A 27389-nucleotide genomic window follows, 5' to 3' on the forward strand; every position below is an offset into this window, starting at 1 on the left:
ACTTTCAATTCTTATTCCACTGATCTATATGTCTATCCTTATGGAACTATCACACTGTCTTGATTACTTTAATTTGTATGTAGTAAGTTTTGAAACTGGCAAGTCTAAGTTCTCTAACTTTGTTCTTTCTCAAAATTGTTTTGGTTATTCTTGGTCCCTTGTGTTTCCATACGAATTTTAGGATCAGTTTGTCAATTTCCGTAAAAAAAAAAAAAAAAAGCCATGTGGAATTTTGATAGAGATTGTGTTGAAAGTTTAGATCAACTTGGGAAATACTGCTATCTTAATATTAAGTTTTCTGGTCCATAAACATGGAATGTGTTTCCATTTCTTTAGAGGTTCGAAATTTCCTCCAATACAATTTCGTAGTGTTCAGTGTACGTCTTGCACTTCTTTTTAAGATTTATTCTTACGTATCTTTTAAGAGTTGGATGATGATCCCCAAATTTACATGTTAAGTCTTACTCCCCCAGTACCTCAGGATGTGACCCTTTTTGGAGATAGGGTCTTCACAGAAGTAATAAAGTTAAAATTAAGACATTAGCGTGGGCCCTAATCCAATATGACTGGTGTCTTTTACAAAGGGTGTCCTTTATAAAAAGGGAAAATTCAGAGACAGATACACAAACAGGGACAATGCCATGTGAAGATGATGGCAGAAATTTATAGGTCACAGAACTCCAAAGGTTGCCAGAAAACCACCAGAAGCTAGGAGAGAGGGATGGAACAGATTCTCTTACAGCCCCTGGAAGGAAGCAACCCAGCTGACACCTTGATCTTGGAATTATAGCCTCCAGAACTGTGAGACAATTAGTTTGTGATACTTTGCTACTGAAGGTATATCAAGCTAATACAGTATCTTATATTCTTTTTTGAAGCTATTGCAAATGGAATTGTTTTCTTAATTTCATTTTGGGAGTGGGTTTTTTTGTTTGTTTTTGCTAGTGTAAAGAAATACAATTGATTTTGTATACTGATCTTATAATAAAATACAGAATAAACATGGTCTAGGAAGACTCATTTAATATAAGTTTATTGAAACCTCATTGAAAATTTCTTTTCCCCGAGTAAACCAAATTGATCAGTGAAGTCTTATAGGTCTTAAAGAACAAGATGTTCTTTAACAAAAAAATTATGAAAAATGTAAAACATATACTTCAAGGTAGAGAAAAGAGTATAAGAAACCTCTATATATCCATCACCTAGATTCCAAAATTATCAATATTTTGTCACTCTTGCTTTTCCCTTCTCACCTCTCTCAGATGAGTGAATGTAGCTATACTGCCTGGTGGGACAAACAGCCCACGAGTTTTGCCCCTGGGTAACCCTACCCCACCTGAATGGTAGTGAACTCAGAGGAGGTATTTACTAGGCTAGTACTGCCGCCTGCAATCCAGACCAGCACAGTGGCCAAACTGAATGTCCTTTCCAAGGGTGGAAAAGGTAGGGTATAAATGAAGAAAAGGAGAAATAATAGCTGAAGGTAAGAGGATGAATAAATAGGGTATGTAATGAGGGAAATCCAACATTACATTAACATCTCGAAGAGGCTCAGGGCAAGATATTGTCTCTTAGCTCAGCTACACCAGATGTCTGAAAGGGTAAAGCCATATGTTGCCAAGACCACTCCTACTTTTGGAACTTATGAGATCTAACGGAGGCCTGCCAACCTGAGTGGCCTCGCCCTGGGAGGTACTTTCATATAACGTGAGAATGGACTGGACTCATTATTATTAATGACTGAATGAGATCTAGTAATGTGCCCATGTCTGTTAACTGTTAGGATTCTTTTGTTAGAAGGGATCTGCGCTCAAAACCCAGAGGGTGGCTTCGGATAATATAAGAAATATATCTGGTCTTTGTTTCCAGGTCCCGGCACAAACCTCCCAAAACCCATGAAATTTTCTGAATAATTGGAGTGACTTTTGTCATTCATAAGGAGCCCCTTTTGAGCACATTTGAATGTATGCTAATAAAACGACTTAGCATGGGGCCCCAGATAGCCTCAGGATGGGGCTGGTCACCAGAAAGACCAGGTGATTAGAAGGCTGGAACTTCCAGCCCACCCACCACTGGGAATGGACTTAACGTGCTGCAGATTACGCCCTATAAAACTCTTGAACCCCAAGATTTGATGTGCTTCTGGGTGGGTGAGCTTGTCCACAGGCCAGGAGGCTGTGTACCCCAGTTCCATGAGGACAGAAGCTCCTGAACTCAGGACCCTTCTGGACTTCACCCTTTGTACCTCTTCATCTGGCTGTTGTTTATCTGTTTCCTTTATAATATCCTTTACAATAAACTTGCAAACATAACAAAATGTCCTGAGTTCTGTGAGCCACTCTAACAAACTAAACCCCAGGAGACGGTCATAGGGGAACCTCTGATTTTACAGTCCGTTGGTCAGAACCTCAGGTGACAACCTAAACTTGCTATTGGCATCTGAAGTGGGGTCGGTGTTCTGGGACTGAGCCCTTAAATTATGGGCTCTGATGCTAACTCCAGGTAGATAGTATCAGAACTGAATTCAATTCGTAGGACACCCAGACAGTGTCCACTGAGAACTGGAGAATTCCCTGGTGGTGTTGAAAAACACACATTGGATATGGATAATCAGTTGTTTGAAAATCAGAATGTATTTTCTTATATGAACAATGTACATATGGCAGTTAGATTCTCAGGCCAGACCACTGAAGCCCCTCTAGCTCATAAGATACATGATTACCTTTTACATTTTGAGTAGAAAACAATGATTGAAAGTACGAGTTAATTTACTTTCCATTTGATTAATGTTTCTAAGAAGAAGGAGCTTATCAAGGCAAGAGTTAAACTTCTGACCAGCCTGTACCAAAATAATGAAGTAGACATTCTTATAGTTTGGATTTAATCTACCAATATAAAAGCCTCCAATATTTTGTTTCTTTTTTAAGCTACTAAGTTGTTAGAATTACTTACATTTCTCTATCCTAGATATCTGCCACAACAATTTCTAAAAGTATTTACATCTAATTTTTTTAATAGACAGGACCAGTGGTTCTCAAAGTGTTGTCCAGGGACACCTAGGGAGTTCCCTAGACCCACTGAGGGGGTCTTCGAGATCAAAACTATTTTCTTAATAATACCAGGATGTCATTTGCTCTTTTCATGCTCATTCTTTCATGAGCACACAGTGGAGTGTTCCAGAGGCTACCTGACATACGACATCACTGCTCCGGTGGGTGTATGGGTGAAAGAGTGGTGAGAACCCTCCTGTCTTCCATTAGGCCAGACACCAAAGAGATTTGTAAAAATACACGACAATTCCCATCTTCTCACTTCACTTTTTTTGCTTTGAAAATGTATTTTTTAAAGTTATTGATGTTAACATGTAATGGAGTTATTATTTTATTTTCATAGAAGTCATTTAAAAGATTAAATTTCCTTTTATTTTTAATTTCTAAAAATTATATTGATACATATAATCCCCCAACACACACACACAAAACTCCTTGGGGTGCTCAATAACTTTTAAGAGTGCAAAGGGGTCCTAAAGCCAAAATATTTGAGATCTGTTCTTCAACAAATTTCTTTCTTCACCATCTCACCTAAACTCTTGGCTGATGGGATGAAGATCCTTTTTGCCGTATTTTCTGCAAATGCCACTGGAAAGAAAATCTATCTCCTCCCTGACATTCCTTTCCATGAGAAGCCGTCTTTGAATTTAGAGGGCGAGACAGACAAGGACTCGACAAAGTTAACACTCACCTTCACTAATTCCATGTAGCCCGTTTCCTTGGGGGTCCACCACGGCTGGGCTTTCAGTCCATGAACGTTGTAGAGTGAGCGCTGCCACACAGATGCGAAGTGGCCCCTCTGGTGCCCAAGCTCGTACCACTTATATGCCTGGAAGAGTTCAGAAAGACTGAACTCCAAATGAAGCAGTTTTACTAATTTTACAATTCAAGTCCCTAAAAACAAGGTCTGACTTTTAAATAAAGAGCTTGCTAGTCAGGTGCCCAAATCTGTTACACTAGCAAAAATACTGTTATTTGATTGGGTCTCTGATTATGACCTATTATTTTAAATAAATGTGTGTTTTTTATTTTCACTCCTAGGCTGTAAGCTCTCTGAACACAGGACTGCACTGCACTCACTCTGGACTCCCCGGAGTGTCCAGCAGACTCTAGGACTTTGTTGAGTGGATAAATCATTTAAGACACAAAAGGGGACTATGTTTATATTTTAGCTTTCATTTCTTAAAGTCTGTGTTTCCTTTCAAAGGAAAGGAGTATGACTTTCATCATTTCTTCACAGATATCTGCACTTACTGAATTGGGATGTTAAGAAGGACAGCAACTTCTTCCTTGTGTTTTTTTTTTGGCCACACCCGGCGGCATGCAGGATCTTAGTTCCCTGACCAGGGATTGAACCCGTGCCCACTGCAGTGGAAGTGGGGAGTCCTAACCACTGGACCGCCAGGGAATACCCGGACAGCAACATGAACAATCTTCTCACGTCCATATGAAGAAGGCTGCCCCAAGTTAACAAAGTATAAATCCTCCATTAAAGAAGCAGACCGCAAGAAAATATTATTCTGAGTTAGCAGTAAATAGAGTGATAGCCCGCATTAGATTTTTTTAGAAGGGAATTTTTGTTCCTAGTATTTTTTTTTCCTGCCATAAGGGATAACATTTGCGGTTGTAGGCTAGCTGTAACACGATACAACTTGCCTCCAAGAAGACTAACTAGCCTTTTCAGGGACAGCTGGCTGCAGTCCGTTGCTCCATGCGTACCCTTCAAAGGACGCCCGAACCATAACCTCTCCCAGTGGCCCTCCCCACATGCTTCCTGCACCGTGCTCACCCCATTGTCTTTAGACTGGAAGACGGTTCTAGGAGTGTGCCTAATGGTATCCCCTCCATTATTGTAATTCCGATCTAATGATTACTTTTGAAGAGTGATTTCAAATATACATTTTGATCAATGAAAACAGGCAGTTAATATCAAGCAGAGTAAGAAGATAGAAGAATATCTTCCTAAAACCCCATCTTAACTTTAGATGTAAGAAATAATAACTTTTAAGTCTCTTAAAATTCATAAGTCAAAATTTCCTTCGTTAGAAAAATCAAGTGTGATAGCAGAACCACTCCTATTTTCAGTAACACTTTTCAGCTTACTACTAGCTTGTGCCTGCGTAATTTCATTTGCTCTTTCCAATAACCCCAAATAGCTCCATTTTACAAATGCTCAATCTGAGATTTAAAAAGACTAAATATGTTGAATTATCACCCAGGGCAATTTATTGGCAATTTATTCCTCTTTCCTTCTATCTTTGTATCATTAAAAAAAAAAAACTATCACAAGGGATCTTCTTATTTAATTATCTTTCTCAATAATATCTCAAATTAAGAATGTATATACTAATCACTTATATGTTTTCCTTGAAATACATGTAAGTGGTAACCATAAAGTAATTTCTTTAAAAACGGCTCACGGTTGTCTGATTTCAAAAAATATAGCATTTTACCTTTGAAATTAAATTGACTATTTCAGTTATTTTTGTCCAATTTAAATTTAGGATTTTGTTTCCTATAATTTTCAGTGTTAAACAACATTATTAATTACAACAGATGATTTTTGGAAACTCTTACAGTCCATTAGATTTTTAATCATCAGCAATTCATTTTAAGGACTAGACATATTGTTAGAGTAGTGAGAAAGAAATTATTATAGGAAAATATATTATATTACTATCATATTATATTAGTATACATATTATAGCAAAACTTATAACTCTAGTTCAGGAGTTAGAAGTCTCAGATTTCAGTCTTGGCCTTAACACTCACCACGCTGAATGTCTGGGCAAGAGACTTTGCTTACAGGGGCATGTTTAACTGCCCATAAGAGCTTTTCTGACACTCAGAGTGCATCAGTCAGGGCCCTTGGTTTTATATCCTCTGTCATTTAACTTTTAGAGAAACAAAACTGTGAAATGATATATTCGAAATTTTAAAAATATCATCTTCAATGATACCTTCAATTATATAGGGGACCCAATGAATTCAGCCAGACTGCTTTTTTTTTTTTTTTAAACATCTAGACTACCTCACAATAAAAGTTGCTAGAAAATCCATGATCAAGCTGTTAGAATCCTCTGAAAATGTCCTCTTTACAGGAATACTAAAATAGACAGAAAGCATACTTGGGCACCTTGTTAAATGTGGTCTATATCAATGTCTACTATACTTCAAGTTAATGCCAGGTATAGTTTACACACACATACACACACACACACACACTCACTACATAACTACATAGAAATAGTATGTCAAGAGAGACTAACTCAGAAAAGCCCAGGCCACGTTTGGGGCCCGTGGTACGTGACCCCAGCCAGAGCCTGTTCCTCCTGGAGCGTGGTGCACAGTGGGACATGGGACACACACTTGTGATGAGAACAGGTGGTTCAACTGGCCTGGGAAAACCAGGAATGCCATCGTTTGGGAAGAGGGCTTTATTTCTATTTTGCACCATGGGGTTCTTGAGCCCAAGGTGCCTGGAAGAAAGTAAGACTAAAGCAGGAACCGACAGCCAGGTTCTTGCAGCCATCACAGAGGTGGACGGCAACAAAGGCTGGAATTAGAGCACCGACAAAGCAAGAGGGAAGATGAGATGGACGCCAGACATCGAAGAAGCTGACTGACCTGACCGGCCTGGAGTGAGGAGGGGGTTTGTCACAGGAGAGGGAGGAGCTAAGCTGATTCAAGTCTGGATCCTGGGAGTTGGCAATACCATCCAATGAGAGCCGGAACCCAGGAAGAAACGTGGTTTAGAGGAGAACAAGTGAGTGGTCACTGCGGCAACGTGTGGAGAAACTAGGCAGGCAGTAGATGGTGGACTTTGAGTAGGAGACGAGAGCTCGAATGTGGATTTGGGAGTCACAGAAATTCTGGGACAAGCTGAGGCTGAATTGCTACAAGAGTATCATGATTGGTCTTTCTCCCGCTTCCTGCCCATATGAAATGATCCCGTGAGAAAAGTCAAAACTACTTTATTGTCAGCCCCTGCAGCACAGAGGCTGTGGGTCTGCTTCTCTTTTCGTGCCTGGAGCAGAGCTTAAGAGCATGAAGGAGGGTTGCTTCCCGGTATGAAAACTCAGAGCACCGAGAGAGTCACTCAGATTCAACATCTAATATGGAGAATATGCTAACGTGGGATTTCTATAGGCTTGTTTCTCCTATAAGGATGAGTCTTTGTGAGCTTTTAAATTCAAGAACTGTGCTGTTCTTTGCATCTTAATGATAATTAAGCTGATAGAACAATCCCATAGGTTCAAATGCCAAGCCCTTAACAATGTGTAGTAGTGAATTCTTTGCCCTTGAAGTAAGGGCTGTTTTCATCTAAGATGTGAGACTAAATCACAGACTTCTTTTATCTGCCTTTGTTCTGGACCATGAGATGTTGAAAGGTAAATTAATTAGTGACAATTACATTTATAGCAATCACATATGAACACTTATCAAGTGTTAGATACTGTAGCAAAATCTTTCTTATCCCTCTCATTCAAAGGAGGTACCAGGCATTTACATCTTAAAAGAATGAAGGAACACAAAAGTGACTACTAATCAGCAATTTCTTCTCCCTTCTTTCTCTTTGCCTCTCATTTCTCATTCTATTCCAGTTGATTGACTGGTAGGTCGGAGGGGGAAAGGTATAGACACATAGAAATGTATAAAGAAAACAGTGTCAATCATCCAAATTTCTGTTACCCGAAATTGGTTCCTGTCACTAGCTGGCAATTACCCCATCACAAAACCCCTTGCTCCAATGAACCCTCAATTGTCCAAATGGTCCCATGTTCTTATTAATTTTAGAAACCTGAAGCTATGTTATCCTTAGATGTCACTTTATTACATATATGGAATGCATGGCTACAAAGAGCCAAGGTCTCACTACAGCCTTTGATCCCTGACTCTAAGGAAAGCCCAGCCTAGAGCCCTGCGATGGTAAAGGACAGCCCATCAATGTTGTGTGAACCACAGTGGATGGTGAGAGTTTGGGAATTTACATTGTACGATGTCATGATTAATGACCAGATGTTACGTTTAAAGAAGCTGACACTGTACTCAGAAAAAAAGGGATAATCACAAAGAAAACATGTGATTTGCTTTAGCTACTATATTTTCTGTGTCAATACCAGTCATTATTATAGCTATAGGTATTCATCTTCAACTTGGCATTAAATATTTTGGAAGGTAAATGACACAATTAACTACTGGGTTCAGTGTGCTTAGGAATCAGTTGAATAAAGACTTCATTCTAAAAATAACTACTTTTTAAATTCCAAAATAAAATAAAAATAAATCTAGGCAAACTGTAAAATTATCTCAAAAATATTTTAAAAATTTCAAACACATCTCTTCATTTCATAATTTTAAAAATATTTTTTCAAGGCAATATCTATCTCTACAGACACACACACAGATATACACACAGGCACACTAATTTAGAGGCTACTCATGATTATTCAGATACTTTCTTGAAAGTAATTATAGAAGTCAAATCCCAAAAATTCTTTATAGGATTTAGTAAGAATTGTTAGGTTGTTACAAAAAGTTTAAATCACCACCTTCAAAACTTTATGCTTAACACATTTTTTTCAATTGTAACTCTCTCATAGAAATACTTTCCCCCTCCTCTATCTTCTGTTAAAGAGAACAAAAAGTTCACGAATGCATTACCTCTTTGTTTCCAACTCTTTGCATGGCATCCCCCAGGTGGAAATAAAATCGCCCATCATCAGTGCCAGGATCCCCAGATTCTATTCCTTCCTGTAGAAAGGACAGTGTCAGTATTTATGAAAGAATTAAATACCAGATTTAATTCACTGATTTACTTAACGTTTTCTAAGAATCAGAAAATCACCTCAATATTAAAGTTTGGCAATTAGGTTACTGGTCAACATTTACAATGCAAAGCCAAAAGGAGGTGATAAAGTTCAACTTAACAATATATTCATCATCAATTAACAGTGGAATACGCCACAAAATCAGTATGATGCTTTGTGAACTGTCTCTGCAGGAGCAATCGTATTTCAATATCTCAAAGAATTTCTTTGTCTGAGTTTCTATCACATTTATTTTGCTCTCCAAATCTGACCATATGTCATCTAGAGGCTTTTTTATCCCTGAACCAAAATATTTAGTTGTTCATAGATGTTTGAAATGATAGAGACCCAACTGCAAATAATATTTTTTTTCCACTCAAAACAAATGTGGCCTCACTTTTCAATGAAATCTTTGACAGAACATACAACAGGATTAAAGCCAGTTGGATCTCTAATTTTATTAAACAACTCCTATCCTAAAACACTCAGCTGATTTCCATCCCCACTGTCCACAAAAGAACTGAAATTTAAATTTATGTAAAAACAAGAAAGAGAGAGAGAAAATATTAAAGCAAGAGAATGAATTTAGAAAAGTAAAAGAAGGATGAAGATACAACATATTTAAATGTCTAAAAAACTGCATCTTTGAGGCCTCTTCACAAGAAGCCCATTATCTTTTACTCGGAAGAAATTTTATTTGCATAATGTTGGAAAATAGCAGCATGGAACAGAAGCATCACTCATGACAGGAGAGTCGTGATCTGGGCTCTTGACTGACTGACACTCAGATAAACGTCCTTGCTCATTAACTAACCAACCCTGCCCTCCACTTCCTCATCTCTGAGCCAGGAGAGTACTGTTAGGTCCTTATTATAGGAAAGGAAATCTAAGGGGAACACTTTAAATCAGAAAAACCCACATGCCCACAGGGTCATGGTAGGGAACAGGCAGGTTGCAGAGGCCCAGTGACAGCCAAGACAGACTGAGGGGTGCATGCCCACCTCAAGGGGACACCATTGCTCAGCTCCTGTGCTGAGATGTGGGCCACATGTGACCTTTCCAGAGACACCAGAAATCTGCATGATCATATAAAATGTTCAGATTTTCAACCAAGGCAAGCAATTAAAATTGTTTTTAAGAGAATTATGCTGGCCAAATAGAACACGCAAGCTACTTGCAATCAGCGGGTCACTATTTGGGATCTCGGATCAAAGTCATGTGAAAGAAAGCGATCACAAAGGTGGATCACAAAAGTGCTACTTAAAGTTCACAAGTAGTCAATCAGCTGCCTGGCTGATATGGTAGCTACTAGCTAGTGTTACTATTTAAATTACAATTAAAATAAAAAATTCAGTTCCTCAGTCACACCAGCCACATTTTAGATGCTCAACAGTCACATGTGGCTAGTGGCTACCATATTAGTGGATACAGATAAAGACCATTTCCTCTGTGGCAGTAAGTTCTGTTGGAGAGCCCTGAGCCAGACCAAATGTGATTCTGGTGAACTTCAATTTTTATGTGAGAAAAAAAATGATAGCATATTTTAATCTGAGTCTTTAAGGCTATCAGGCTCTTGGGGATTTGACCTATTCAGTCTGCATTTGTTACCTCACTTTGTAAAGGTTTCCATGAGCCCTGTTCAAAGTCATTTCAATGTATAATTAAATTGTAAAAGTAACAGTTAACACATTGTCCATATTTTAAAATATTTTATCAACTAATAACAACTGCAGTTTTAGGAATTTCTTCATAAAATTTTTTCCAAATAGTCTCTGCTCACATAGTTGGTACTTCTACCTCTGATACTCTTGATTATGCTGAAGGACCACACTGTCTGTGAATGTCATGGTCCAAGGGTGTACATTTTGGCATTGAAAAGAGTCAGCAGTGCATGCCAATCAATCTACAATACATAATCAAGGGTGTCCAAATGACTCAAAGGGATCCAAAGAGGAAAACAGAGGAAGGAAGGGAGTTACCTTTAGATAGGGGATGCTCTCGGCGATCTTGTTCTGTGCCTTCAGAATAAAGCCGTAATGCACTTTAGCAAAACCGTCATTAGGCGTCACATTCAGAACCTAAACACAAAGAAAACAAAAAGCTATTGTGATGGACTATGAATTCTACAAACGACCATCAAACCAAATTTTAATTAGCTTCGCTGTACAGTACTTGGACTGGATTATGATGTTATAGCTTAAAATGCTATAGTGTTTTGTCTCATTGCAATACATTAGGCTTAAATGGCCCCATTTCCCCTCAACTCAAAATGTTCTCCAAGAATGAAGAAATGAATGAAAAGGCAATGACCATTAAAGCATTGCTTTAACAATGCAAATCAGCAAAACCTCTGTCAATTTCATGACTTCAGTATTTTTTTAGTGATCAGGAAAAACTGCTTTAAATTAGCTTTACTTGAAGTCAACTCCAAATGGTTATTATACATTTCTTTATGAACATGCTTTATACATTGCCTTAATTATGAGAAAATTTAGATTTGCATTCAAAATATATCATGATCCATCATAAATTTCTTGAACACCCATACTATTTTAAGGACTGAGGATAAAGTGGCGACCAAATCCAATATTCTGTGATAAAACCCAGGTAAATATTTAATATAAATCAGATCATTGTTTATTATTGTATGCATTTACTATGATTAAAGATAAATTATGCAAAATGCCTCTAAATTAAATATTAGCAGCGAGAAACCAAAACAACATTCAACTTGTGAAGCTGCTTAGACAAACTAATTTACAGATCAAAAGTGAAGAGTGAAGAAGGTTTGCGTTGAACGCATGTAGAGAAAAGATGAATATCCTACAGCTTCTCTTCATCCTTGAGCCTGAGTAGGAAAAGGGAGTCATGGGATCTTTTACACAGAAGGAGTAAGTGTGCTGGGCAGGGACCCCATGCTCTTGGTGAGTCCACAGTGCACCCTGCCAATATTTTAGTGTTTTCCATCTTGCATCTGCGCCTGTACCTCATCCATTAGCAAATCCAGCCAATGATACCATCACAATATATTCAGAATCAAACTCCTTGTCACTTCCTCCACCGCTGCCATCCTGGTCCAAGTCTATCATCTCTCTGCTACCTTCTTACAGGAGCCTCCTAACTGCCGACCCTCTGAACCCCTGCCCCACTCTCCTGTAACCCATTCTCCACGTGGGTCCTGAAAAGATGCACTAAATCCTAAGTCAGATTTTATCCCTCCTTTATGCAAAACCCAAAGGGGTTCCATTTCACTCAGAGTAAGACCAAGTTCTAGGAACAGTCTCTAAGACCTCCCTTGGGCTGGGCCTCTCTACTTCTCTGGTCTCCTCTCCTATCCACCCCCATCAGCCACTCTGAGGCACCCTGGACTCCTTGCTGCTGCATAGAAAGCCAAAGGCACCCCTGCCTCAGGACCTTTGCACACACAGTACTCCTTTGCCTCAAACCGTCTTCTCCCAGACATCCAGATGGCCCACTCCCTTACTGTGATGAAATCCTTGCTCAAAGGTTAGCATCTCAGTGAAGCCTAAGCCGAATCACCTGATATAAAACAGACCCTCCAGCTGCATCACTATCACTTTCTAACTTGTTTATGGTGAGACTCCCTTTTCTTCATAGCACTCGTCACCATCTGACTTATTTTATTTGGATTTCCTCCACAAAGATGGAAACTCTGCAGGGCTTTTGTCTGTTGCACTCACTGCTGACCCCCAGTGCTTGGAGCAGTGCTGGGCACATGGCAGGTCGTGGAGAACTCTGTACTAACTGAACGGATGGGTGCATGCCGGGCTCGACTCCCCAACTAGATCTCTGAGAGCCCAGACTCTGCCTCTTCTGCACCTTCCACGGCGCTGTTACTGAGTCAGGTGCTGAGCAAGAGCTCAATAAACACTTCTGGAACTAAACTGTACTGAGGCTTATCACATTTCTGGTAGCACACTATGAAGGAATTATTACAATTATTGCAGTTACACAGATGACATTTCTGTTTACTGTAGACACAGCCATCATCTCAAGTAATTAGCAAATGTATTAATTTACTAGCTATTTTAGAACACACAGAACTTTTCTAGGCTCTCGACATACCAACATAAATGAGATATACTCTCTTTTCTCAGGAAGCTCTCAGTCAAGAGAAGGCGACAGACTCACAAGCAGACCACAGCAACGCACCGTGGTAAGTGTAAGCACAGCGATGGGCGTGAGGCACGCGGGGGTACAGAGGACGGGCATCTAGCTCACTCTAGGGTGGGTGTGGCAGGGGCAAGTGCTAAAAGGTATTTATGGATGAATAGGAGTTCACCAGGGAAAAGGAAGGTGGGGGACTTTGGGGGGAGGCATTCAAGGCACAGGAGAAAGTGAATAAAAAGGAATAGTGGGCCAGGAACAGCAAAGGCAATGAGACTGGAGAAAAGGACAGGAGGCAAACCACGGAAGGTCCTGTTCAGTATCACGTACAAGATAATCCTCGGGGGGAGTGGAAAGAAATGACAAATGCTCTACCTATATCTGTCTCTGAAATATAATATGGACGGTGCAACTGCTCCAGGGCTCTCCTCTCATCTGCATGGTGGACAGTCCCACGTCCCACTCACACACCTGCTACTGTGAGGCGAGGGTGGGCGGTCAGGACCCAGAGTGACCGACAGGGCTGCCCTCCAGGCTTGATTCTTTATGATCACCTACTGTGCTTACTGCAGTTTACATGCGGTGCATAATGGATGCACAGGCTGTATTATCTAGTTGTAATCAACAAACCCTCAGAAAATGAAGATTTCTAAGAAAACCAAATTGAGATTAATACTAAAAATGTTACACAGATTCTCTCTCTCTCTCTTTACACATACACACACACATACAAACACACACATATACACAAGGCACAGACGACAACAAACTGGCAGAGCTGACATTTCTAGTTCCAGCACAAACTCTGCAGGACACACTACCAGGACTAAAAAAAATCATATAATCATAAATCATGTTGCACATGGATATTACTAAAATATCAATTTTTCAGTGTGAGTTAAAAATATTTTGGCAGTTAAATGGAATTTTAAAAGTATTTGAAATATTTCATTTCATCTTAAGACCTATTTTAGAATGTGGACCTTTTACAATGTACATCACAGATTAGTACATACATACATAGACACAATATATAAACACATAAACATACATATCACAAGTTTTTGCTTCAACAGTTTTTACTGCAAGGGGATGCAATGGAACATGTTTGAAGATCACTGCTGTGGGCAGTGGGAACCACTAAAGAGCTGAAGCCAAGGGTGGGAGGTAAGATTGGCATTTTGTGTTGATGAAGATCATAGGAGAACAAGCCTGGATAGAGTGGATCTATCCTACTTTAGGCAAGAGATGATAGGGCCTGAGTTAAAAAGGGAGGGGATTTGAAAGATATCGAGGAAGTTAAAATTAACCAAGATTAGTGACTTGGTACCAGATTGTAACTCCATGACGGCATACTCTGTTTCTTTAACCACCATTTCCCAAGCAAGTGTGTGTGGGTCAATCTTTGTTGAAACTAAAAGCAGCAAAACAAACAAACAAACAAACAAAACCCAGAAAGGGAACGATCAATGATTTTCATAAACTTACTCAAAGATAAAAATCAACATGAAGAAAAATATAAAATTACAATATCCGTTTGCTGAAAATGATCTCTGACTGGGCCATAAACATATCAGGATAAACTTTAGTAAAGGAAAGAGAATCTATCAGATTCAGCTTATTAACTTAGCAGTCAGAGGAGGGAACAAAAGGCAAACCCCACACTTAGTTTCAGTTTAGCAATGCTTCTTCAAAAAGAAACTCACTCGGCTGTATAATAAGGCTGCATTTTAGATTTTCTGCATCCTGTTATGTTTATTACGATGAGATTATGATTTCAAATGTATAAACAACAGCAGGTAAGTTTTATTTTTCAAAATGAAGTAAAATGTTTCATATAGTTGAGATTTAGTACCAGATGAAAAGAATGAATATATTTAAGGAAGGTTTTGAAAAGCTGGAGAAGGACAAATCCATAGTGGGTGAAAGAAACCAGGATGCTTTCAGATCCTGCCCTAACCTCAAATGTGCTTGACACCCTGTAGACACTTGATCATGGTTTTTGGGAAGGAAGGAACGGAGGGAGGGAGGGAGGGAGGGAGGGAGGAAGGAAGGAAGGAAGGGAGAAATTCTATAATTCCATCTTTGTGCCTTGTGACCGTGGCAGAATAATGGGTATGTCTGATATAGTTTGACAGTTCTTATATTCATATGTTCCTCAATCACTGAGATACATGATGTTTCCTTTAGCCAAACTTTACAAGGCAGGGCACTCAGCCATTAGCAAATACAGTGCCCCATAGGGACTTATTTTATGACCTGTAACAGGTACTTTAGCACGTGGCACAAATTTTCAACACTGTAAGCTCAACCCACTCTGAATAGATATTAGAGATGCTATAAACAGCAAAGGTCTTACTTCTGCTCTCTCAGAAAATGTACAACTGAGGACAAAGGTCAAAAGACACCTGCTCCTAAATCCAGTGATTCCCAATTATGGGACCGACGGCAGTAAAAGGAGGAAAGCACCACTCTGTGGGTGGACCCAGTCTCGAGACTGAGTATGAAATCACTATACCTGACAGCATTTTAAAAATAGAAGGAATCATATTGTCTCTACGGAGTAGGAGCATTTTGATGCAAAGTGTACCAGTTTGAAAACCATTGATCCGAGGCCTAAATTAAAGAATAACAAGTAAATGTGTTCCTCTTTCTTTTGCAGAGGCATTAACTTGCTCCAGCTTCAAAGTCATTTGGTATCCTGTTTAACTTGTACCAAATGACGTCCCTCATTGCTTGAAGGAGTCATAGTTTTCTAGATGACATAGTTACTTGTGACTTAGCAGTTATTCATTAGAGCATCCATTACAAGGCAGACATCCTTTTAAAGGTATCCTTGCTAGAAGATCAGGTAGCCAATGCCCTCTGAAAGGTGAGTCATTTATTCCGTGTGCGCAAAAGGCTTGCGTTCTGTAGTCTCTCTCTAGTTTGGTCTTTTAGTGAAAAATGTACAAGATTATGTGTTTTTTAAGTTCATGAGTTTAAGCTCATAAGTTTTTCAGTTCCTTTTCCTATCATAAAGAACACTTTTAGAAAGGCTGCTTGTGGACTGATAAATATCAATATATAAGTTTTAAAAAGATCACAATTATAGGTTGAAGGTTTTGATGTACCAAGTGTTAACTAAAATTTAAAATCTTCTGATGAAGTGGAAAAGAAAAAGGGAGATGAAACAAAATTTAGGATATGTCAACTATAATGAGACAAATTTGATAACTTAAGGAGAATAAGTGATGAGGCGTATTAAATGCAATTTACAAATAACATTAGAACTTCATGTTCAAAATAATTTGATTAATTGTTAGTAGCAAATTGCTGTTTGCTTACCTCTTCATAAACCTTCTTGGCACTATCATTATCTCCTATCAAGAGGTACCCCACTCCAAGGTCATTCTTTAAGGAAGTATCATCAGGAAACAGTTGAACTAATTTCTGCAGAGTAAGCAGGGAACCTCTCATGTGACCTGATTGGTGGAAAGAAAAAAAAAATAGAAATAAAAACAGATTCTGTACACCTCTGTATTGAGACTACAAATCATAAGAGACTACTCAACAGAGCCTGAGGACCAGCTTAAATCTGATTCTATATACTGATGGCTAAGTACCCATTAGAATTTCATCCTGCAGCTGCAAAGGCATCAGTTACTCCCATAAATAGATACTGAATATAATGTTGATGATAAATACTTTAAAGACACTCCTATTTTCTAAATTTGTCAACATTTACCCTTTTATGTCGAACTCCCTCTTAAGAAAGTTTTAGTTACTGGTTCCTTTTTAAAAAATGTTTACTGGGATATTTTTGATTTATTATAATTAAAATTACGAATACAGAACAGGCAAATAAGAAGTCTAACAGATTTCAAGGTCTAGCCTCCTGGATGAAACCTGAAGAGGCACTAAGGTACTATGCTGTCCTCTTCTCTCAGTGATGACCTAGTCCTGGAGCAAAGGAGACATCATCCAGTATTAGGGGACCCTCTGGTGGACGACAGGGGACTGTGCACACACGAGTCATGAAAACCCAGCTTCAAGTCGTTTTTAAGGCTGTTGGACGGACATTTAAGATTTCAGGAGCCAACTGTCATCACTACTCACAACAGTCGGAAAGACAAATTGTACAAGGGAAAATGTGCAAAATGAGAGTCCACATGACAAATTAATTACCTAAAGGGCTTTGGTGACCACAAACTGAAAATCAGCCAAGACATGGTAGGACCGTCAATAAGCTAATGCAGTTGGATGCTCCAGTAACAGAAAAACTGTTTGGCATAAAACACCACCAACTCACCCCATGGGCCGCTCCCCATTCCTCGCCAGTCTGGGATGGTTTGCTCAGCCTTTCATTCCTTCACTAAGAAATCTGACTCTACCTCTCTGTAGCCCTCCTCCTCCACCTGCCCCACTTGGGCTCACTTTTCCGCTGCTTTTAAACTTCCCCTGTTGAACCACAAATTTATGGTTACCAAAGGGAAGGGGCAGGAGATAAACTAGGAGTTTGGGGTTAACATATACACACCACTATATATAAAATAGATAAACAACAAAGGACAAAGGCCCAGGTGAGAGTCCGTCCTGCTGCCATGTCCTCCCCGCCCCTTCCACTTTGAATCACAAGGGACTTCACCACCTAGTCTGCACACGAGTCCCTCCTCTAGTGAACTTGCCTCATTCTCATTCAGAGGAAAGACTGTATTCAAATACCGAAGGACTGTTTCCAAAGAAGGTTAAATCTACTGGTGGCCTGTCTTTCCTCTGGGCCAGGAATAGGGTGAGGCAAGAGAGGCAAAGTTTAAGAGGGCACCAAAAATTCAGTCATCAACATGCATATTTTATACATTTTTAAAAAAATCAAAATTAATGTAAAAAATCCACAGTGCTAAGCAAGCCATGTCAGAGCCCTAGGAGAGGGGACAACTCAGTGACACTGATTTTGCGCCCAGGGCGAGCGCCTCCATGGAGCCCCAGCCTTGCCTTTTCCATCCTGTACGTGTGCTGTATGTTTTCCTTCCCCAGGACTGGCCCTTATGAATATAAGTCCATTCTTCTAGAATAAGACCATTTCTTCTAGTTTCCAATCATCGCTTAGGTTCTACTCCTGTCACAGATTTTAGTCATCTACCAAAGCAACACAACTACCTTTAATTCTTACCCTTGATATAAAGTTCAGTTGACTTTGAATATTACTTTTATGAGCATTTCCTAGTGTAATTGAGATAATTTGTCTACATAACTTATCCAGCCAGCAGAGAACCCACCTTAGGGGTTACACATGGCTTCGATTCTTCCCTCCTGTCTTACCGATGGCGTTTTAGGTGAGAGAGAACCAATCATTGGCCTGGTTATAATGAAGTTAGGGTACAGGGAGTCTCCCTTGCCTTTGGCACTGGGATCCTGGGTCAGTTAGAAAGGATGCTTTATGCTGCTCTTTTCAAAGCATTTGCAAATTTACTCAGTGATTAAAAGTTTTTTTTTCTATCATTTTCTTTAGTATAGAGTCAAAACTTACAGGTAAAATTTTTAGAGTGCTTAGAACTCCTAACATTCTTCTATAAAAACTGTTGCACTGATGATTTCAGCCACCATGAATCAGCTGGTTATCGTTAAGAGAGAAAAGAAGAATTTGGCATGATAGGAAGTTTTTGATTGCAGACCTGTTAATTTATTAGCTATGATTCCTTAGGCAACGTATCCAACCTCTCAGAATTCCATTTGCCTCCTCCTTAAAGTGTGTGTGGGGGGTGGGTAAGTGGCAAAGTACCATATGCATCTTTGTAATTATGAAGGATTACTCTTTCAGTCTGACACAATCAGAGAAGTTGCCTGAAATTAGTTATCAAACTCAGGTTTCCTTCCATGTAACTAAACTCTTCTAAAAGTATACACAGCCTGCAGGTTTTTCCAGATAAAAGCACGCCGTTGATTGCCACTGAACTGATTCTTACTCCATTTCACCTAGAAATTGCTGTCTGTCTGACCGCCGCTTCAAGCTCAGCTTCACCAGGTCTGCGGGGACGTCAGGCAGGCTGGCCACCTCTTGGTAGGTTTTGATGGCCCTGCGCAGAATCTCATTGCTCCTCCTCTTCTCAGCCAAATCATCTTCGCACTAGAGGAAGGGAGAAATGTCCCAGGACCAGCTGTATTTGCAGTTGCTCAAAATATTTATGAAAAGTTGACTTTGGGACATGCTTTAAAAGTAATTCAAGACAAATTCAAATTTTCTTTTTGTCAAGGATTAAAAAAATAAAGGAAAGCAACATAGCATGTTATTTTAATAATATGAAGAAAAATTAGCTACTAAGCTACAGATGAGAAAGACTATCATAAAAGCAAGACTAATACATGTGAGGGCTGATGGAATTTACATCCTTTATACATCATTAATAGACAGAACTCCACAGTTCCTGTTCCTTCACTAGGTTATTCCTGTGTTCATTCATTCCTTCAACAACTATATTCTGTTCTAGACAGGTGGCAGACAAATTGCACAAAACAGACAAAGCCCTTTTCTCACGTTGCTTCGTTCTAGAAGGGAAAGTCAATATACAAATAAAAGTATCATGTGTCTTGTGGTCGTAAGTGTTGTGGATAAAAATAAAGTAGGCTTCTGTGTACTGAGAGTGGGGTGGCAGGGAGGATGCTAGTTTAATCGGGATGAACAGAGACGACCTGAAGGTAGTGAGGCACGAAAATACCTGGGAGAAGAACATTCCAGGCAGAGAGAACAGCAAGAGCAAGGGCCCTGAGGCAGAAGTGAGGAATAGAGGAAAGGCTGGTACATTGAAGGGGAGCTAGAAGGAGACTGATGGGGGGTGGGGCATCAGGTAATGAAAAGCCTGGTAAGCCATTGCCAATCCTACTACACTAACTCTACATGAGAAGGAAAGACACTGAGGGGTTTTGACATGATCTCCTGTATGAGTCGAAAGGACACTGGCAGCGATGTGAAGAATAGACAGAGGTGGGTAAAGGGAAAAGTGGAGATCCCAGTTAGGACATTCTGGCAGGAATCAAGACAAGGGGTGATGGCAACTTGGACCAGGGTAGCAGTAATGAGGTGGTAAGAGGTGGTCGGATTACAGGTACATTTTGAAAGTCAGAGCCAACAGACTTGCAGATGGTCTGAATGTAAAGTATAAGAGAAAGGGAGAGAGAAGTCAAGGATGAATTCAACATTTTTGGCTTGAGCAGTGACCAGTTGGAACTGTCATTCCTGAGAATGGGAAGCTAGAGCAGAAAGAAGCAGGTTTGTAGGGATATGGGATCAGGAGTTCAGTTTTGGACCAATTAAGCCCCAATGTCTATTAGGTACCCAAGTGGAGATATGGATAGAAAGGTGCCTATATGTGTCTGGGGTTCAGGAGAGAGGTCAGAGTGAGAGAAACACTGGGGAATCCTCGAGGATAGAGAGGGTGTTTAGAGCTAAGAAGCTAGATGCTGCTGTGAGTGTAGACAGAGCAAAGAAGAGGCCCAAGAACAGAACTCTAAAGACCTGCAAGATTTCAAGGTCATCAGAGGTCAGAAAGGACCAGGATAGGACCAGCGAAAAGGACGGAAGGAAGAGAGAAGAAAATAACAATTTAAAAAGTGGTATTCTGGAGGCCAAGCAACAAAAGGTATCAAGAGGGAGTGGTCAATTGTATCAGAAGTGGCTGTCAGGTTGAACAAGATGAGAACTGAAACTAGATCACTCTGGACTGGGGACAATGTGATGCCTCTGAGGGTCCCAGCAAGAGCATTTCCATGGGGCTGCTGGGGACCCGTAGCTGAGAGGCTCAAGAGAAAACAGGAGAGAAGGAGGTGAACACACCTCCTTCAAGGAGTTTCGTTGTAAAGGGGAGCAGAAAAATGGGCCAGTAATTGGAGGGTAATGTGGAGACAAGGGAGTGTTTTTTAACAATGGGAAATACTACAGCATGTTTCTAAGCTGATGCAAAAGACCCAGTAGAGGGGGAAAATCTGATGATGCAGGGGACACAAAAAATTAGAATGATGTCCTTCAGCAGGTGAGAGGGGATGGGAAAGGGACCAGAGCAGTTCATCCATGCTAACTAACATCCACGAGAACAGGGACTGAAATACTAGAGGTAGGAAGAGAGGGGCGAACTGTAAAATGGTCATCAAAATCTCATCAGATTTAGTAGACTACAATTTGAAGCTTACCATTTGAGAAAAAAAAAGATACAGATGCTAAAAGTAGCATGTATAATTTTTTCTCAGAATATCCTATTTAACATGTTTACCTTGTTAAAACAAAGTGTGTGCTGTAGGCTGTATGTAGATGCCTGCAGAACCAAAATAGTCTAACTCCACAACTTGAGGACACAGTAAGGAAATGATCCATCCCTCCTCCACCCTAAAATGAAAAACTAACAAGAATCAGCACAAATTGATAAAGTAAGATACCTGTGGGAAGCTTTTCAGAAAATACCACATCAAAGAAAGAACTTGTTAATATGTACTGATAAGGGTAAGTTTCCCAAGATGATAAGGGCTGGAATTGAATCAGTGGTGACGGACAGTGGACGGATTTATGATAAAGGAAAATTGATAGGATGAAAATCTCTAGATTAGAAAACGGCAATTCACCTGTGCTTGACAGAAAAAAAAAGCTTCAGAATATACAACAATCTGTTCATATCTGCAAATGGCCTCCAGAATAGACTTATCTACCAGGAGAGAAAGTCCAATGTCAATATCCTGTATTGGTCATCCTGCCTGCATGGCCTTCCGTATATCCATATGCTGGCTTTTCTGTTTAAGCATCAGTTTCTTGTGAGTTTGGCTATGGTGAGTTAACTCCCCCAAACATGGTCGTTCATAGATGACGTCACAGAATGCCAGAGTCCTAGAGCTGAGAGAGCCCTTTTGAGACCATCTTGTTCACCTTGTTCATTTGGTAGCCTCTTCAAGCTACCAAACAGATCCCGGAACTGGAGGGTCTCTTCAAGGTTAGTTCAAGGGCAAATGTCAACCGAGACGTCATTCTCTATATAGAGGGGAATAAATATCTTAACTAAACTCAATATGAAATGAGAGACAGATGATACAACTACTTGCCTTGTTCCTTTCCCTCCTCCATCCTCAAGGTCCTTCATTTTAATGAAGTATAAACATTTTAGAACTTCCGGAAATGGAATTTTAATATCAGTGTTAAAATAGTACATAATTCTTCAAAAAGTCTCTTAAATAAAACTGATAGGCTTTGCTTTGAATATCAAAATTGATTGATATTGATTAGTTTAGCATCTGTAGATAAAGGATTTGCCCTGAAACTGAGCATTTGCTACAGGACATTAACATCAGAAAGTCTTTTGTTGATTCAAATAAATTCCCCATCCAACCTTCCTATTTGTGGCAGGAAGATGCCTGAAGATGCCTGAGATGTGGCATTTTCTGCCTGAGAGGCATTAATGGTTTGTGTAAGATAATAAAGTGAATTGAGCTCATAATTTTGTGTCTGATGTTCAAGGAACTTGGTCAAAATTGATTTTCACAGTAATCCAAAGAATAAGACACTATCAGTGCTACTTTTTTTTTCATGTATTTTATTATTTATTTATTTATTTATTTATTTATTTATTGGCTGTGTTGGGTCTTTGTTGCTGCACGCGGGCTTTCTCTAGTTGCGGCGAGCGGGGGCTACTCTTCGTTGCGGTGCGCGGGCTTCTCATTGCGGTGGCTTCTCTTGTTGTGGAGCACGGGCTCTAGGGCATGCGGGCTTCAGTATTTGTGGCACGCGGGCTTCAGTAGTTGAGGCTCACGGGCTCTAGAGCGCAGGCTCAGCAGTTGTGGCGCACGGGCCTAGCTGCTCCGTGGCATGTGGGATCTTCCCGGACCAGGGCTCGAACCCGTGTGCCCTGCACTGGCAGGCGGATTCTCAACCACTATGCCACCAGGGAAGCCCCAGTGCTACTTTAGAAATGATAGATACTGTAGTCTCTATTTCACTTAATGTTGCTGAATTTGAAAAATTTGTTGGGATATTCCAAAGTAATTGTTTAATCTGCTAACAAAGAACGAAAAAGTCATCACCTACTCCTCCTTACAAAATTCGTCTTCTGTTGAACTTTTATTTTTAAAACTCCTATAAATTTAAGCTTTCTTTTAAATTATTCTATTAAAATTTAATTTACCATGCTTAAATTTTGCATTAATGTTAATATTGATAACACCTTGTAGCATAATCGTTTAGAGGTAAAAAATATTGCTGAGGCATAAATCTCAAATTCTGACTGTAAATAAGGGTATAAATACAGCAAGTGCCACGTGCAAAAAGTATTGCATTTATTTAGACTTTGGTACCCGCAATTAACATCACACATAAAGAAAAATTCTAAAGCACGAAACATTTTTGCCATGATGAGCATTTGGCCCAATCATTATTCTTTCGAGTTAATATGCTTTTCCTTAATCAAATGACTGCCAGGACTAGTGGCAAAGCACATCACTTATTTGAATAGGCACGATCTTTTGGTAATAAATATATTCTCTCTTGCTTAATAGCAATACAATTTAGCAATTTTGGAGGATTACTGACCAAATGAATTTATAGAAATGATACAGTTGCTGTCTGCTAAACCTAGTCTGTATTGCACCATGGATAAAAGGAACTTCTTTGTATTAAATTTTCACAAATTTAATTTATTAAAACTGAATTAATACAAATTTAATTAATAAGTTTTTAAGGGCGAGATAGGAAGAATTTGAGCATTGGATTTCAAGTGGCTGCCACCTTTAGTTCAGAGCAAAGCACACTCGTTTTATCTCCAGATGTGTTAGTTTCCGTGTGAGTGTCACCCACAAGTGACAGCATTGCCCCCTCCAAAGGGGTGTTGTCAGCTTCTCCTGGGTCTGGAAAACTGCAGCTCTGCATCTGTCGTTTCCCAGCAGGGCTGACAGTCTCATCCCCCCAGGCGGGGCTGGAGGAGCTTTACTGCCTGAAATTTGTACATCAGCCCTGGCTTTTACCCAGAGTTCCAGACTACATATCTCCGACGGTCTATTTGACACGTGCACTTGCGTCTCTAATAGGCATCACAGACTTCACAGGACCAAATGCGAATGCTTGATTTTGTACCTCCCCAAACCCGTTCTTCCACCAGTCTTCCTGGTCAGTACCTGGCACTATCCTTTCCTTAGATGGCTTAACCAAAAACCCTGAAGTCGGGAATTCCCTGGCGGTCCAGTGGTCAGGACTCCACACTTCCACTGCAGGGGGCCTGGTTTCCATCCTTGGTCTGGAACCCAGCAAGCCGCATGGCGCGGAAAACCTGAAGTCACCCTCAAGTCTGCTCTCTGACCCTTACATCTAATCCATCATCAAGACCTCTCAGCTCTGCCCTTGTCCACTGCTCCGTCTCCACCGCCACGACCACAGTCTGAGCCAGCGCATCTTGAGGACACCTGCAATGGTCTCCTATTCTTCTGGCTTCTACTTGTGCCACCAGAATCCATTCTCCACCAAGCAACCAAAGCGATCGTTATTAAAAAAAGCAACCAGACGGGCACACCCACGCACAAACCCTCCAAGGGCCCCCAGGGCACAGAGAATACAACCTGAGAGTCCTGGTCCCGCCTGCCCGTGTCACCTCCTTCAGCACGCCCCTGCTCCTGTCCTTCTAATCAAGCCAAGGCTGACTCCCTGCATCACGCCCTTTGCCCCCACTCTTCCCTCTGCCTGGACAGCTCCTTCCTCGACCTTGACATGTTTCAGCCACTTGTCACCTCCCTAGGGAGGCCTTTGCTGATCACCTTATTATCGTAAGTGTTGCTGTGTCACTCTCAGTCACACCACCTACAAACAAAAAATCATAACAACATGTTCTTTATTCCATGACCTTCTTTTCTCTATGGCATGTATTATCATGTAAGATGTTCTAATATATTTGTTTTTAACCCTTCTAATATTCTTTAAATATATATTTATTTATAAAGACTTTCAGGGTTTTGCTCCAACATCACGTCCTCGGTGAGATGTTTTCCTTCCACCCTATCCAAAATTTCAACCCCCTGACACATCCTATGGCTGTGCTCTTCTTTATTTTTGTCTTCTGGCAAAGTATCCAGTAGCAAGCAAGAGACTTTCTTCTATGTCTCATGCACTGTCTTCTCCATTACAATGAAAACACCATGTGCTTTGTTGATGGCTGTGCCTGCAGTGCCTAGAATAGGGCCTGCCACAGAGTGGCCTTTCACTCCAAAAAACTTGAGTAAGAAACTTTTAAAATATCTTCCATTGGAATATAAGCTCCACAAGGACACAGACCTCGAGAGTGTTCTTCATGATAAATCCCAGGACCTAAAACAGAATGTGGCCCACGGAGGGTTTCCCAGCTACGGAAGGACGTGGAAAAGCTTCATGAATTGAGGAGCTGGAAGATGGAGAAAGTCCAATAAGAAAGGAGAAGGTAGTGGTTAAGAATCCGCCTGCCAATGCGGGGGACATGGGTTCGAGCCCTGGTCCGGGAAGATCCCACATGCCGGGGAGCAACTAAGCCCGTGTGCTACAACTGAGCCTGTGCTCTAGAGCCTGAGAGCCACAACTACTAAAGCCCTCGAGCCTAGAGCCCGTGCTCCACAACAAGAGAAGCCACTGCAATGAGAAGCCCGCGCAACCCAACGAAGACCCAATGCAGCCAAAAGTAAATAAATTAATTAATTTTAAAAAAAAAGAAAGGAGAAGGTGGGGAAGCAGCTGGGGAGAAGGTAAGGGGTAAGAAATGAGTCAGCTGACAGAAACTACACAGAGAACAAAGTCCATTCCACTTTATATTTTAAAAGTCTTTTCTAAGCACACTTTGCAACCTCTAGTGATAAAATGAGGTTCTTAAACCTCTAAGGAGACTGAAGTAAAAACTAGGTGGTGGGTCTAAATGGAACAAACGCGAGGGTGATGAGAAATCAGTGACAAAAGTGTTATTCTTTATTTTCTTTTCAAAACCGGAGAGAAGCCAGATGGAGGGGGAGCAAAAAAATGTTACTAAATTCACGAGTACAAAATAGCAATAATTAATTGTCTTATTTAAAACTGTATTTCTTGCTTGAATTTATGTATATGCATGAGAAATTGATTCTGTATACAAGTTAGAAAGGAAAAATAAAATGCAAATACTGGGTTTGAAAATCCAATTATACAGAGCATAAGGACATCAAAACAGTGTCCTAAGTAGCAAGGTTTCAGCATACCTTTGCTTTCCCATATCGCGCTCCTGGACTCTGAGGGTACTTCTGAACTAGTTCTTCAAATGCATGCATTGCTTCCTCAATTTTTCCCTGTTAGGAAGAGGCAATTATATACATACAATAAATTCAAATGCATAATGTTATTCAATATAGTTATTTAATATTCACCAAGTAATTCTGTCAAAATTTCCTGGACTCCTTTCTGAGTTTAAGACAATTTTATCCTAAGATTTTAAATAATTAACTGCATTATGACAAACAAAAAACTAGAAATGGACATAAATACACTTTATTTTTTAAAAGGCAGATACCTGGCAAATGATGTACTATGAGTCATTGTTAAAGAAATTGCACACACTACTATATATAAGATAGATAACTAATAAGAACCTGCTGTATAGCACAGGGAACTCTACTCAATACTCTGTAATAGCCTCCATGGGAAAAGAATCTAAAAAGAAAAGAGTGGATACATGTATATGTATAGCTGATTCACTTTGCCGTGCACCTGAAACTAACACAACATTGTAAATCAACTCTACTCCAATAAAAATTTTAAAAAGAAAAAAAAAGAAATTGCATTTTCTCTCTATATGTACAGTTCCCACATGCATTCTTAAAAAAGTTTAGGATTTCAGTTGGGGGAAGCATACTGCTAGCAGCTAGAATGCCTGGGGTCTGCAATGAGAAGGGCACTGTGGGCAGGGAATAAGCACGCAGGATGACAGGGCCACCTGGCCGCCGACGTTGTCACCCATTGAACATCAGGGTTGATGCGGCTCACCTGGTTGCTGGGGCACCCCACTGCTTCCTTGTCATGTGACACCCCCCCCCCAAAGCCCACGCGGGCCCTTAAGAAGCTGGTCCAAGCGCCTGTGGTAGGTCTCTGACCACCACTGTGCAAGCGGAAATGGGGCATGTGTAACAGGTAAGCTTGCTGAGGGTCTTGGCATGGGGGTGAGGCACCCTCTCCCCCTCTCAGTCCATCCACAAGGAGAAACACACATCTCCTGGTGTCCAATGGAAGGCAGCATGTCAGAATATTGGAACCATGAGATGGAGATGGATTTTCTGAGTTGAACTTTACCACCACTTCAGCTGCCTATCAATCCATAAATCCATTCATTCCACGCATAAATGCAAGCTCACTGTGGTTTGTATGTTGTCACCCTCACTGAGTGAATTTTCACAGCAATAAAGTTTACCCCTCAGACGT

General features: G+C 40.3%; 1 protein-coding gene across 2 annotated transcripts in view; it reads right to left on the reverse strand.

The window, feature by feature from the left end:
• The window catches only part of ASPH (aspartate beta-hydroxylase), a 227733-nt gene that overhangs the window by 36803 nt on the left and 163541 nt on the right, over positions 1–27389 (reverse strand). For both annotated transcript variants that reach the window (XM_061171943.1, XM_061171942.1), the window contains 6 exons: positions 26177–26263; positions 18944–19094; positions 16316–16452; positions 10840–10938; positions 8715–8804; positions 3742–3879 (listed from right to left, as the gene is read on the reverse strand). In XM_061171943.1, the coding sequence (XP_061027926.1) occupies positions 3742–3879; positions 8715–8804; positions 10840–10938; positions 16316–16452; positions 18944–19094; positions 26177–26263 (702 nt within the window). The remainder of the gene's footprint in view (positions 1–3741; positions 3880–8714; positions 8805–10839; positions 10939–16315; positions 16453–18943; positions 19095–26176; positions 26264–27389) is intronic.

Source organism: Eubalaena glacialis, chromosome 17 (genome assembly GCF_028564815.1).
Source record: "Eubalaena glacialis isolate mEubGla1 chromosome 17, mEubGla1.1.hap2.+ XY, whole genome shotgun sequence".
NCBI classification, from domain to species: domain Eukaryota; kingdom Metazoa; phylum Chordata; class Mammalia; order Artiodactyla; family Balaenidae; genus Eubalaena; species Eubalaena glacialis.